The following is a 15,100-nucleotide window of genomic DNA, read 5'->3' as shown; positions in this document are numbered from 1 at the left end:
AGCTTTTTTATTTTTTTTATTAGTTTTTAGTTTTTTTGTAGTTTTTGCCTTTTTTTTAGTTTTTTTAGTTTTTTAGCTTTTTTATTAGTTTTTAGTTTTTTTTGTAGTTTTTGCCTTTTTTTAGTTTTTTTTAGTTTTTTAGCTTTTTTATTTTTTTTATTAGTTTTTAGTTTTTTTTGTAGTTTTTGCCTTTTTTTCTCTTTGAGTGTCGTCATTTATTAGTTTTTGCCTTTTTTTCTCTTTGAGTGTCGTCATTTATTAGTTTTTTCCTTTTTTTTTTTAGTTTTTTATTGGTTTTTACCTTTATTTTAGCTTATTTTTCAGTTTTTTCCTTTTTTTTAGTTTTTTTTATTTTTTATTTTTTTTAGTTTTTTACCTTTTTTTAGTTTTTTTAGTTTTTTTAGTTTTTTAGCTTTTTTACTTTTTTTATTAGTTTTTAGTTTTTTTTTGTAGTTTTTGCCTTTTTTTAGTTTTTTCAGTTTTTTTTTAGTTTTTTTTTGTAGTTTTTGCCTTTTTTTAGTTTTTTTAGTTTTTTAGCTTTTTTATTTTTTTTATTAGTTTTTAGTTTTTTTTGTAGTTTTTGCCTTTTTTAGTTTTTTCAGTTTTGACGTCACCTGATCCAGTTTTTTCAGGTGACGTCACCTGACACATCCATCCACACATCCATCCACAACTTATTTTTATATATATAGATATATATATATATACATATATATATATATATATATATATATATATATATATATATATATATATATATACTAGCTGTTGGGGTGGCGCTTCGCGCCACCCCAACACCTAGTTGGTGGGGGCGCTTCGCGCCCCCCCCAAGCCCCCCCGCGCGCGTAAGTCGTTACGCGCCATAATAGTTACGCGCCATTGTAGTTGTGTCCCTATGTCCCACCTGTGAATATAGATATATATATATATATATGGTTTTAACTACGTAAAACTTGCGAATATACAACATTCTTTGCTGTCCCATTGTCTTTGCATATAAATAGATTGTCAGGTTATCCCCCTGTTTCCCCCGGTGTCCCCGTTGTAGTTGTGTCCCTGTGTCCCGGTCGTCATTTATATTCCCTGTGTCCCGGGTCCCGGTCATCATTTGTATCCCGGTGTCCCGGTCTGTATATACATTCGTTTTTTAGTTTTGTTTTTCTCCTTTATTTTTTTCCTTTTTTTTTCTTTTTAGCTTATTTAGATTTTTAGATTTTTTAGTTTTTTTTATTAGTTTTTAGTTTTATTTCTTTTTAGTTTTTTTGTCCCGGTCGTCATTTATATCCCCCTGTTTCCCCGGTGTCCCCGTTGTAGTTGTGTCCCTGTGTCCCGGTCGTTATTTATATTCCCTGTGTCCCGGTCGTCATTTGTATCCCGGTGTACCGGTCTGTATATACATTCGTTTTTTAGTTTTGTTTTTCTCCTTTATTTTTTTCCTTTTTTTTCTTTTTTAGTTTATTTAGATTTTTAGATTTTTTAGTTTTTTTATTAGTTTTTAGTTTTTTTTTCTTTTTAGTTTTTTTGTAGTTTTTACCTTCTTTTAGTTTTGTTAATTTTTTTTTTACTTGTGTCCTGGTCGTCATTTATACTCCCTGTGTCCCGGTGCTTTGTTGATTGCTAATCGAACATTCCTTTTGTCCTGGTCGCTTTCTCTTTGAGTGTCGTCATTTATTTTTTTCTTTTTTAGTTCTTTTAGTTTTTAGCTTTTTTAGTTTTTTTTAGTTTTTAGTTTTTTTAGTTTTTTACCTTTTTTTAGTTTTTTTAGTTTTTTAGCTTTTTATTTTTTTTATTAGTTTTTAGTTTTTTTGTAGTTTTTGCCTTTTTTTTTAGTTTTTTGTCCTGGTCGCTTTCTCTTTGAGTGTCGTCATTATTAGTTTTTTCCTTTTTTTTTTAGTTTTTTATTGGTTTTTACCTTTATTTTAGCTATTTTCAGTTTTTTCCTTTTTTTTAGTTTTTTTTTATTTTTTATTTTTTTTAGTTTTTTACCTTTTTTTAGTTTTTTTAGTTTTTTTAGTTTTTTAGCTTTTTTACTTTTTTTATTAGTTTTTAGTTTTTTTTTGTAGTTTTTGCCTTTTTTTAGTTTTTTCAGTTTTTTTTTTAGTTTTTTATTGGTTTTTACCTTTATAGTTTTTTTAGTTTTTTAGCTTTTTTATTTTTTTATTAGTTTTTAGTTTTTTTTTGTAGTTTTTGCCTTTTTTAGTTTTTTCAGTTTTGACGTCACCTAATCCAGTTTTTTCAGGTGACGTCACCTGACACATCCATCCACACATCCATCCATCCATCCATCCACAGACAACTTATTTTTATATATATAGATATATATATATATATATATATATATATATTTATATATATCTTCTATATATATAAAAATAAGTTGTCTGTCTGTGGATCTGTGGATCAGGTGAAGTCATGTTTCTGTGTCGGCTGACGTCATGAAATTAGTTGTCAGGTGACGTCATGTCTATGTGTCGACTGACGTTATGAAATTAGTTGTCGTCATTTTTGCTTTGACGGTGACGTTATTAACGGTATTTAAGACATTTGTTCACGGAAAAATGTTTAATTGTAAAATGACTGAAGAACCTACAATGGCAACAGCCCACACATAGAGACAACTTATTTATATATATATAGATTTGTGCGTATGTATGGCAAACAAACTTCTTCAGGATTTGGGAATGCCTTCACCTAATCGTACCGCTGCCGTTTCGACATGTGTAGAAATGGATCGTGAATAAAGTTGCAGTACGAGTGATCTATTGTCGTATGTACAAAATAACATTTCCAAGTTAACGTTGGAACAAAAAGACATTTATGATACGATAATGCATTGTGTCGATAACAACGTTGGAGAAATTTTATTTTTGGATGCGCCAGGAGGTACTGGTAAAACGTTTGTGATAAAACTGATTCTGGCATTGCGGGAGCTTTCAGGCAAACATTACCTATAATACCTAGATCAACCCCTGCAGACGAAATGAATGCTTGCCTGAAAAATTCTTATTTATGGCCACACGTAAAAACATTAAAATTAACTACAAATATGCGTGTCCGATTGCAAAACGATGACTCTGGTCAAACATTTTTAGATCAATTGATGGCAATTGGAAACGGAAAGCTCCCAGTAGACTGAATTTCAGGTAGTATACAACTACCTGCTGAATTCTCTAATTTATTGACGTCCAAAAATGAATTGATTGAAAAAGTATTTCTGAATATTCTAAACAATTATAAAAATAATAAATGGCTAAGTGAAAGAGCGATTCTTGCACCCAAGAACATAGACATCCACGAAATCAACAATATTGTTTTAACCAAGATTCGAGACCAGGCAGTCCTTTACAAGTCAGTCGACACAGTTTTTGGAACCAAATTAAGCGGTTAATTATCCATCGGAATTTTTAATTCCGTGGATCTTTCAGGGTTTCCACCACACGTGCTACAACTAAAAATAGGCGTACCAATAATACTGTTAAGAAATATCAACCCACCAATGCTTTGCAATGGCACGCGACTCGCCGTAAAAAAAAAACAACAATGGAAAACGTAATAGAGGCCACAATCTTGACAGGGCCTTTTGAGGGTTAGGCTGTTCTTATTCCTCGCATTCCCATGATTCCAACGGATCTGCCTTTTCAATTTAAAAGATTGCAATTCCCAATTCGATTAGCATTTGCAATCACCATCAACAAAGCTCTAGGTCAATCATTAGAAAAATATGGTATAGATCTTAATGCTGATTGTTTTTCCCATGGACAATTGTACGTTGCATGTTCAAGGGTCGGTAAACCTGACAATCTATTTATATGCAGCGACAGTTGGACAGCGAAGAATGTTGTATATTCGCAAGTTTCACGCAGTTAATTTGTATTGTATCTATCTATCTATCTATGTATATAAAAAGGAGTTGTGTGTATGCATGTTTGTTTGTTTTTAAAAAGAGCGTTTGTATATGACGTCATTATAAGTACATAAGGCTTTTTATATGCTCAGACAATGGGAAAGCCAAGAATGTTGTATATTCGCAAGTTTTACGTAGTTCAAAACACATATATAAATCTATATATATTCATAAGTGGTACACAGGGACACAACTACAGTGGCGCGTAACTAATATGTAGCGTAACGACATACGTGCGCGGGGGGGTCTTGGGGGGCGCGAAGTGCCCCCACCAACTAGGTGTTGGGGTGGCACGAAGCGCCACCCCAACAGCTAGTATATTTATATTTAGATGTTGGTAAGTATGTTTATGACAAGTTTTATGATTTTTTATTTAATGTATGCCGTTTCCCAAATAACGGGCCATAGAGCCCTTTGGGATATTGTTTTTGTTATTGTTATTTTATGAAAATAAATAGAACTTGAATTTGAACGTAAGTTTCAATAAGTTTAATGTTAATGATCAAAAGCTACGAGCCTAACATAATTTGCCTGATTTTCGAAAAGCGAGAAAATGCCCTCAAAAAGTCAAAAAATCTTAATGGGAATCGAACCTTCAGATTTAGCGTTTCAGAGAACCCAACTATAGAGATGTCAGGCTCCCATTTACAAAAACACAGTTTTATTAGTTGTTGCGTTTTGCTGGGTTTTTTTTCTTTTTTTCTTTTTTTTTGTTAGTTTGTCTTTCCGTTTTCCGCCAGGAAGGTTGCATCGAACCAATAGTCCTAAAAATTGGGAGGGAACTCACTCAAATGAAAATTAAAAGCTCTATGCCCTTTTTAAGTGACTGGAAAGATTGGGGGGTAATAGGCCCCCTGCTACCCGCTTTTATGCAGAAAGTGATCCGGTCAAAATTTTGAGATAGCCATTTTTTCAACATAACTGAAAGTTCCAATAATAACATCTCCGGGGACGACGTGACCCCCCACAGCCCTTTGGAAAGTTATCTAAGTAATAAAACTTAACGATTTTTCACGTGAAGTATTTTTTATTGGGAGGTATACAGACATTTTTTGGATGGGAAGATTTTCGACGGGGAGGATTTTTTATGGGAAGGAAAATTTCTAGAGATGAACTTTCCTGGGGGGATTTTATATTGGTGAATTTAATAGATCCTTAATATTTGTCTTTCTTTTTTTCTTTTGCCGCGTAATTTTACATGTGGATATGTCCCCGGAGAAATTTTCCGTTGGATCTGAATTTCCTGAGGGACTTTTCCGTAGGATAAAGAGAGGATTTCCCGTGGGAGAAATTTTCCATGGGAAATTTTCTCCGGGAGAAATTTTCCATTTGGGGGATTTCCAGAAAACAATTTCTGCTTACAGGGGTCTTTCGGTATGATATGAAAAACGATCAGAATGGGACTTTTCGTGTATAGTAATACACCAAGTAAAATCTGATTTTGAATGGGCTTATACTTTATGATTATCTTTCAGTTTTCCTTTAAATTCGAAAAATTTATTATTTTATTTTTCATTTTCTAAATTATTTCTCATTCTTTCATAAAAGGTGTGGAATAAGAGTCTTAATAAAGTGTCTATAATATGAATAATAATAAGGTGTCTTAATAAGAGGTGTAGCTCATTCCTTAAAAAAAGAAAACGGGGACTTGGGAGACAATATAATAATTCAATATATAACAAACATATCTACTCTCTTTAAACGAGCAACTGTGTATTTTCCTTTTCTTGCTTTTACCAACGTATAATCAAAATCCTTAAAGTAAAGAATTATTTCTGTTTGTCATAAAATCTAAAACAGTTTAGTACAACGGCTCAGTTTGAGCAGACATTTTTTTATGTTAATTCATACTTGCCATTGCATCTCAGCTTTAGTTTGAAGCTGGAAAAAAAAAGATACAAGTCAAAGTTTGAGTGTCAAAGATGAATTCAATGAATAAAAAAGCTTCTGATCATGCGATCATTTTCGCAAAAGAAACCCATCAGTCCAATCTGTTAAAAACGAACTGTACTGAAACTGAACTATCGAATACAATTGTCTCATCAGCTGAAGAAACCACCAGACAAAAAGAGGAGGACGCGGAAAATCAGAAGAATGAAATATCTTTTCAAAATGATGAGAAACGATCTATAAGCAATAATCTTATGAGACACCTGACAGTTCAAACTAGTAAACACCAGACGATCCACACCGAGGAAAAGCCATTCAAGTGTGATGTATGCAAGAAAAGTTTTCATCTGAAGGGTAATCTTGCCCAACACATGAGAATCCACTCCGGGGAAAAGCCATTCAAGTGTGATGTATGCAAGAAAAGTTTTAATCAGAAGGGTAATCTTGCCATACACATGAGAATCCACACCGGGGAAAACCCATTCAAGTGTGACATATGTAAGTACAGCTCTAAATGGAAGAGTACTCTTGCCGTACACATGAGAACCCACACAGGTGAAAAGCCATTCAAGTGTGATGTATGCAAGCGCAGTTTTAATCACAAGAGTACGCTTGCCATACACATGAGAACCCACACAGGTGAAAAACCATTCAAGTGTGATGTATGTAAGCACAGTGTCAATGTCAAGAGAAGTCTTGCAATACACATGAGAATCCACACCGGGGAAAAGCCTTTCAAGTGTAACATATGTAAGTACAGCTCTATTTGGAAGAATGCTCTTGCCATACACATGAGAACCCACACTGTTGAAAAGCCATTCAAGTGTGATGTATGCAAGCACAGTTTTAATCAGAAGAGTAATCTTGCCACACATATGAGAATCCACACTGGGGAAAAGCCATTCAAGTGTGATGTATGCAAGCGCAGTTTTAATCAGAAGGGTCATCTTGCCAACCACATGAGAACACACACCGGGGAAAAGCCATTCAAGTGTGATGTATGCAAGCACAGATTTAATCAGAAGGGTTATCTTGCTATACACATGAGAACACACACCGGTGAAAAGCCATTTAAGTGTGACTAATGTAAGTACATCTCTAATTGGAAGAATGCTCTTGCCATACACATGAGAACCCACACCGATGAAAAGCCATTCAACTGTGACGTATGTAAGCATAGTTTTAATTGGGACAAGAATCTTGCCATGCACATGAGAACCCACACCGGTGAAAAGCCATTCAACTCTGACATAGGTAAGCAGTTATAATTGGGACAAGAATCTTGCCATACACATGAGAACCCACCTCGTTGAAAAGTCATTCAAGTGTGATGCTTGCAAGCGCAGTTTTAATCAGAAGAGCAATCTTGCCATACACATGAGAACCCACTCTTGCCATACGCATGAGAACTCACACTGGGGAAAATCCATTCAAGTGTGATGTATGTAAGCACAGTTCTAACTAGAAGAATGTTCTTGCCATAGGCATGAGAACCCACACTTGTTAAAAGTCATTCAAGTGTGATGTATGCAAGCGCAGTTTTAATGTCAAGGTTAAATTTGTCATGTACATGAGAACCAAACAAATACAAAGTCGAAACAATAGGGAAAATCTTTTCAAGACAGTGGAAATCAATTCTATGAATATTTCGGCCCTATGTCCAAGGGCTGTCTTCAGCACAATACGAGAAAGAGAGACAAAAAATATGTATATATGAATAAACTTACATTAAAATGCAAAAATTAAAACTAATAAAGTTAAAAACTTTTTAAAAACAGCCCTAGCATCCTTACTTCAACGAAGTTCAACCAGGACTCGTTGAAAGTAAGTCCTTGTACATTAAAATACATTAAATTACATTAAAATGCAATTTTTTTTAAATATTTTTTTTAATTCTGAAAGCTTTTAAAATACATCAATTTCCTATCAAATGAGCTATTCAACACCTCTATGATTTTCCAGTACCGAGCTACCTGAGGTGAAAAACGGAAAAAAATGCCGTGGATGCAGAATATCCTGGTTGCCACTTTTCTTGATTTTCAAACCAATATATTTTACTTGTTATTCAAGACAAGGTACAGTTAGTTTCCTAATTAGGGGTATTGGGCAAGGCGGGTCTATTGGTGTACTTTTTTTTATCTGACTCTAGTTTTAGGTGTTGTGGGACATATGTTTTTTACTACAAGGGGTGATCATCTCTTACAAGGCTTCTACCTACCGCTGTAACCCGGACTAGGCTACTAGCTACCGCCGTAAAAAGGATTTAATATAGGATTTTAAACATGCTCTTTCCTGTTACAAACAGGAAAAGCCTATGGCTTTTTCTTATTTGGAATAGTAAGAGGATGAACTTCAGAGAGTGAGGTATTAAAATAAACCCTATATGTGCCATGGTTTGTTCTTCAATAGATTTCAGCTATCTCTACAGCCTCGATACCGATGGGACTTACATAATCCCCATTTGGAGTTAACCAGCCCGATTCTTGTGTAATTTTTTAGTGTCTTAGCGAATTTATTGTCATGACCTATTCATAAATCATTTTCATTAGTCTGTGATTAACAATGGTAAGCATACCCGCTTGTCACGTGAGTGACCGGGGTTCGATTTCTCCTTGGAGACAATTTATTAACATATTGACTTCAAGTCCCCGATGGTACTGTGGTAAGCAAACTCGCTTGTCACGTAGGAGACCAGGGTTAAATTCCCTGTTGGAAGAAATTTTTAATATATTGACTCTAAATACAACCATACAAGCCTATACTATTTTTATGTTGCATATGCAAGTTATAATATTCTAGAGTTTGTTCTTTCTTATGATTTTCATAAAAAATTGATTCCTCTAATTATGTATTTCTTGTATTATTATCTTGTCCAATGGTTAACTTGTATAAATATTGTATTCACTTGTTACCAAACATGGTTATAAGCTATATGATTATAACATCCTTCATCAAGTTTTTACAGGAAAATGTAGTTTTTTTTGTCAAGATTTATTCTATTTTAAAAACTATTTTGTTTTTAATTACGAAAGGTTCAAGATGTAGCGGTTTCCTTTACAGTCAGCCATTATACAGCTTTCTATGATTTTCCTGTGCCCAGTTGCTTAGGAGAAAAAACGGAAAGAAAAAAGATCCCATATATGCAGATTGTCGTGGTTGCATCCACTTTTTCTTGATTTTCAAGCCAATTAGTTTCATCGTTGTTCAGGCCAAGAGACGGTAAAATTTCTATAAAGAGGCATTGGAAAAGGCGGTACTAAGAGTGTACTTCATATTTGATCAGATTTTTTTTAGGATTTATGGATTATTTTAGTTTTTACTATGAAGCTTAATCGTCTCTTACTAGGTTGCTTGCTACCGCTATAACCCGGATCTTTAAGATAAACTTCATTAATCATATATTTAGTATATCCTATATGTTCGTTAGGAAGTAGTTAGGAAGGCTGGCTTTCATCAGATTTACCCGAGTTTGAATCCGAATTGCAAAGTAAATTTGTTTATACTATCTTATCTAAAGATAAGTGTGTGTTGCATCATTATCTATATAACGATTCTTTATAATATTTCAATTAGTATGGACTACACTTTGCTCTATAATGTAACTATGGGACGTGATCGTCTCCTACTAGGTTGCTAGCTACCGCTGCAACCGGGGTTTAGGTTCATCCTACTTAACAAAATGAAGATAATATGAATGAGCCACAGAGTTCAGTTTCTTTAGACTTGAGTTCGTTCTTCACTATGAAACCTTCACTATGAATCTGTATTGAACAATAATTTGCACGGAAAATCTGGCTTTATCTCAGATTTTAAAGAAAGATTAAGACGGCTAGGCCAGCTCTACGGGTGACGAATAACAGATTGTCAAAGATTCTACTTTTTGGTCATCTATCTGGGGTCAAATGAAAAGTAAGCTGTCTAAAAATCGGGTGGTAAGCGGTCGTACGAAAGGATTTAAAGAATATTGGAACTGTATTGAATGGAGAAAAAGGTGAAACTTATGTATGACCAAAGAGCAACCAAAAGTTATTTTTAGTTGTAGTAAAAGTAGTAGTCAATTCAAAGAGAAAATAGAGACTAGTGTTTGTAGTACCATGCTAAAAAGTCTGTTGAAATTCCATCGATCTATTTATGCGACGTTTTTTCAAATTAGTAAATCAAATTGCTGCTTATTCCAGGAAAGAAAAACAGGCCTAGCTTTTTAAAACCAGGTTATCTAATTCTAAGCACTAAATCTAGACTGACAAGGAAATTCGTTTCTACTATTATTGCTACTACAAAATCACTGCAAGACCAAGCCACCTGAGGCCAACACAGTTGCAAAGGCTCCTACTCCATCCCAACCTATTCAAGTTTCCTTCTTTCACCCTCTCTATAAGTTCCTATTCTTTTTAAATCTTTCCTTACGACATGCGCCGACCCAATTTTGGCAACAACATGGTTTTCGTCTGGCTGACAAGGACCATCTTTGGCAATCTGTCATCCTTCATTCATGGAACATGTCCTAGCCATCTCATCTTTTCTCGCATTGTAGCCCTAGAAAGCTTGATTGAAAGGTGTTTTTTGTCTAACCTACAGTGTGAGATGCGGTCTGTCGCATACCATACAGTCTGTCTGACGCTCCTTCCCTCCCCCTGGATTTTTCTGCCGGCGCCCTTGGAATGACTATGTAAAATTTGTTTGATTTTTTCTCCGCCAGTTAAACCTGGCATATTACAAATAATTGAGTTTCCAGTGGGAATATCATTTTTTTCCGAGTAACTCCAGAAGACAATTTCCGATAATTTCCAGAAAACAATTTCCGCTTACAGGGGTCTTTCGGTATGATATGAAAAACGATCAGAATGGGACTTTTCGTGCGTAGTAATACACCAAGTAAAATCTGATTTTGAATGGGCTTATACTTTATGATTATCTTTCAGTTTTCCTTTAAATTCGAAAAATTTATTATTTTATTTTTCATTTTCTAAATTGTTTCTCATTCTTTCATAAAAGGTGTGGAATAAGAGTCTTAATAAAGTGTCTAGAACATGAAATATAATGAGAGGTCTTAATAAGAGGGGTGGCTCATTCCTTAAAAAAAAAGAAAACGGGGACTTGGGAGACAGTATAATCTATATATATATATAAATAAGTTGTATGTGTGTTATGTCTGTTGATTGACGTCATGGTGTCATGAAGTTAGTTGTCGTCGTGTTTGTTATGACGATGACGTCATAAATAGTATTTAAGGAAATCGTTCAAAGACAAATTTTTAATTGTAATAAGATCGTGGACGGAAAAATATTTAATTGTAAAATGACTGAAGAACCTACAATAGCAACAGCCGAGGAAGCTGCTCAAAGAGTCTATGCCAAAAAACTTGCGGCTGATAGATAAAGTAAGAAAAGAAAGCATGCCGAGGAATCACAAGAACAGCAAGAAAACAGGCTTGCGGCTAAAGAACGCAAAACCGCGCAGTTAGATGAAAATCCACCCGGACTGCAAGAGTCAAAAAATATCAAAACTAAAAATGATAGCGATGATGATTGGGTTTGGGATTTTGACTTGGATAAGGTCATCAATGCCTACCAGATTTTAGTTAAAAAAAACAAAGGTTCGGCGATATGTATTTCATAGTGAAGCTGAAAAATAAAGAAGAAAAAGAAAACTGAAAAGAGGAAAAAATATAAAAAACTAAAAAATACTAAAAAGAAAAAACACTCAAAGAGAAATTACAGACCGGGACACAAATGACGACCGGGACAGAGGGAATATAAATAATGACCGGGACACTCAAAGAGAAATTACAGACTGGGATACCGGGACACAAATGAGGACCGGGACACAGGGAATATAAATGACGACCAGGACACAGGTATTTAAGAATATCGTTCAAAGACAAATTTTTAATTGTAAGAAGATCGTTAAATGAGAAATTTCTAATTGTAAAATGACTGAAGAACCTAAGGTTCGGCGATATGTATTTCATAGTGACACTGAAAAACAAAAAAGAAAAAGAAAACTGAAAAAAGAAAAAAGGTAAAAAACTAAAAAGAAAAAACACTCAAAGAGAAATTACAGACCGGGAAACAAATGACGACTGGCACAGAGGGAATATAAATGACGACCGGCACACTCAAAGAGAAATTACAGACTGGGACATCGGGACACGAATGACGACCGGGGCACAGGGAATATAAATGACGACCAGGACACAGGGACACAACTACAGCAGGGACGCCGAAGGTACAGGGGGATATATAAATGACGACGGGGACACATGGAATGTTTTATTAGCAATCACCATCAACAAAGCTAAAGGGCAATCGTTAGAAAAATGCGGTATAGATCTGAATACGGATTGTTTTCCCATGGACAATTATTATTTTGCATGTTCAAGAGTTGGTAAACGTGACAATCTTGGTGGGGCCGAATCGCCCCCACCAGCTAGGTGGGGCGAGGTAGGGGCGAATCGGCCCAACAGCTAGTAATTCAATATATAACACACATATCTACTCTCTTTAAACGAGTAACTGTGTATTTTCTCTTCGTGGTTTACCAATGTATAATCAAAATCCTTAAAGTCAAGAACTATCTCTGTTTGTCATGAAATCTGAAACAGTTTAGCACAACTGCTCAGTTTAGGCAGACATTTTTTAATGTTAATTCATACTTGCCATGGCATCTCAGCATTAGTTTGAAGCTGGAAAAATAAGATATAAGTCAAAATTTTAATGTCCAAGATAAATTCAATGAATGAAGAAGCCTCTGATCATGCGATCATTTTCGCAAATGAAACCCATCAGTCAAATCTGTTAAAAACGGACTGTACTGAAACTGAACTATCGAATACAATTGTCTCATCAGCTGAAGAAACCAGCAGACAAAAAGAAGAGGACACAGAAAATCAGAAGAATGAAACATCTTTTCAAAATGATGAGAAACGATCTATAAGCAATAATCTTATGAGACACCTGATAGTTCAAACTAGTAAACACCAGACGATCCACACCGGTGAAAAACCATTCAAATATGACATATGTAAGTACAGCTCTAATTGGAAGAATGATCTTGCCATACACATGAGCACCCACACAGGTGAAAAGCCATTCAAATGTGATGTATGCAAGCGCAGTTTTAATCAGAAGAGTAAGCTTGCCATACACATGAGAATCCACACCGGGGAAAAGCCATTCAAGTGTGATGTATGCAAGCACAGTTTTAATCAGAATGGTAATCTTACCAGACACATGAGAATACACACCGGAGAAAAGCCATTCAAGTGTGACGTATGTAAGTACAGCTCTAAATGGAAGAATGTTCTTGCCATACACATGAGAACCCACACCGGGGAAAAGCCATTCAAGTGTGACATATGTAAGAACAGCTCTAATTGGAAGAATGTTCTTGCCATACACATGAGAACCCACACCGGTGAAAAGCCATTCAAGTGTGATGCATGCGAGCCCAGTTTTAATCAGAAGAGCAATCTTACCAGACACATGAGAACACACACCGGGGAAAAGCCATTCAAGTGTGACACATGTAAGTACAGCTCTAAATGGATGAATGCTCTTGCCATACACCTGAGAACCCACACCGGGGAAAAGCAATTCAAGTGTGAAATATGTAAGTACAGCTCTAAATGGAAGAATGCTCTTGCCATACACATGAGATCCCACACCGGTGAAAAGCCATTCAAGTGTGATGCATGTGAGCGCAGTTTTAATCAGAAAAGTAATCTTGCCAGACACATGAGAACCCACTCTTGCCATTAACATGAGAACCCACACCGATGAAAAGCCATTCAAGTGTGACATATGCAAACAAAGTTTTTATCAGAAGAATGCTCTTGCCATGCACATGAGAACCCTCACCGGTGAAAAGCCATTCAACTGTGACGTAGGTAAGCACAGTTTTAATTGGGACAAGAATCTTGCCATGCACATGAGAACCCACACCGGTGAAAAGCCATATAACTGTGACATTGGTAAGCACAGTTTTAATTGGGACAAGAATCTTGCCATACACATGAGAACCCACACCGATGAAAAGCCATTCAAGTGTGATGCATGCAAGCGCAGTTTTAATCAGAAGAGCAATCTTGCCATACACATGAGAACCTTCCCTTGTTATACATATGAGAACCCACACCGGTGAAAAGACATTCAAGTGTGATATATGCAAGCGCAGTTTTAATCAGACGAGTAATCTTGCCATACACATGAGAACCCATACTGGGGAAAAGCCATTCAAGTATTATGTATGTAAGCACAGTTCTAATTAGAAGAATGTTCTTGCCATAGATATGAGAACCCACACTTGTTAAAAGCCATTCAAGTGTAACGTATGCAAGCGCCACCCCAACAGCTAGTAATTCAATATATAACACACATATCTACTCTCTTTAAACGAGCAACTGTGTATTTTTCTTTTCTTGCTTTTAACAACGTATAATCAAAATCCTTCAAGTAGAGAATTATGTCTGTTTGTCAATAAATCTGAAACAGTTTAGCACAACTGCTCAGTTTGAGCAGACATTTTTTAATGTTAATTCATACTTGCCGTGGCATCTCAGCTTTAGTTTGAAGCTGGAAAAAAAAGATATAAGTCAAAATTTGAATGTCCAAGATAAATTCAATGAATGAAGAAGCCTCTGATCATGCGATCATTTTCGCAAATGAAACCCATCAGTCAAATCTGTTAAAAACGGACTGTACTGAAACTGAACTATCGAACACAATTGTCTCATCAGCTGAAAAAACCACCAGACAAAAAGAAGAGGACGCAGAAAATCAGAAGAATGAAACATCTTTTCAAAATGATGAGAAACGATCTATAAGCAATAATCTTATGAGACACCTGATAGTTCAAACTAGTAAACACCAGACGATCCACACCGGTGAAAAACCATTCAAATGTGACAAATGTAAGTACAGCTCTAATTGGAAGAATGCACTTGCCATACACATGAGCACCCAGAGCAGTGAAAAGCCATTCAAGTGTGATGTACGCAAGCGCAGTTTTAATCAGAAGAGTAAGCTTGCTATACACATGAGAATCCACACCGGGGAAAAGCCATTCAAGTGTGATGTATGCAAGCACAGTTTTAATCAGAAGGGTAATCTTGCCATACACATCAGAACACACACCGGAGAAAAGTCATTCAATTGTGATGTATGTACGTAAATCCCTAAATGGAAGAATGCTCTTGCCAAACACATGAAAACCCTCACCGGGGAAAAGCCATTCAAGTATGACATATGTAAGTACAGCTCTAAATGGAAGAATGCTCTTGCCATACACATGAGAACACACACCGGG

At 35.5% G+C, this 15,100-nt stretch overlaps 3 protein-coding genes across 4 annotated transcripts in view; all 3 read left to right on the top strand.

Annotated features, from left to right (window-relative positions):
• The window catches only part of LOC136026190 (large ribosomal subunit protein uL16m-like), a 287,794-nt gene that overhangs the window by 250,405 nt on the left and 22,289 nt on the right, over window positions 1-15,100 (top strand). The window lies entirely within an intron of this gene.
• Window positions 2,364-11,662, top strand: LOC136026187 (zinc finger protein 765-like). The gene has a single exon (XM_065702506.1). It carries the CDS (start codon window positions 5,827-5,829, stop codon window positions 6,877-6,879), a length of 1,053 nt encoding a protein of 350 aa, XP_065558578.1. The 5' UTR covers window positions 2,364-5,826; the 3' UTR covers window positions 6,880-11,662.
• On the top strand, window positions 11,801-14,567 carry LOC136026188 (zinc finger protein 239-like). Its single transcript, XM_065702507.1, has one exon. It carries the CDS (start codon window positions 12,511-12,513, stop codon window positions 13,552-13,554), a length of 1,044 nt encoding a protein of 347 aa, XP_065558579.1. The 5' UTR covers window positions 11,801-12,510; the 3' UTR covers window positions 13,555-14,567.

Source organism: Artemia franciscana, chromosome 4, assembly GCF_032884065.1.
Source record: "Artemia franciscana chromosome 4, ASM3288406v1, whole genome shotgun sequence".
NCBI classification, from domain to species: domain Eukaryota; kingdom Metazoa; phylum Arthropoda; class Branchiopoda; order Anostraca; family Artemiidae; genus Artemia; species Artemia franciscana.
The sequence above is the reverse complement of the archived record's forward strand: the minus strand, read 5'-3'. Positions and strand labels throughout refer to the sequence as shown.

Excerpts from the sequence above, each read along its gene's own strand:
- LOC136026187 (XM_065702506.1), top strand. The coding sequence starts at position 5,827 with ATGAATTCAATGAATAAAAAAGCTTCTGATCATGCGATCATTTTCGCA.
- LOC136026188 (XM_065702507.1), top strand. The coding sequence starts at position 12,511 with ATGTCCAAGATAAATTCAATGAATGAAGAAGCCTCTGATCATGCGATC.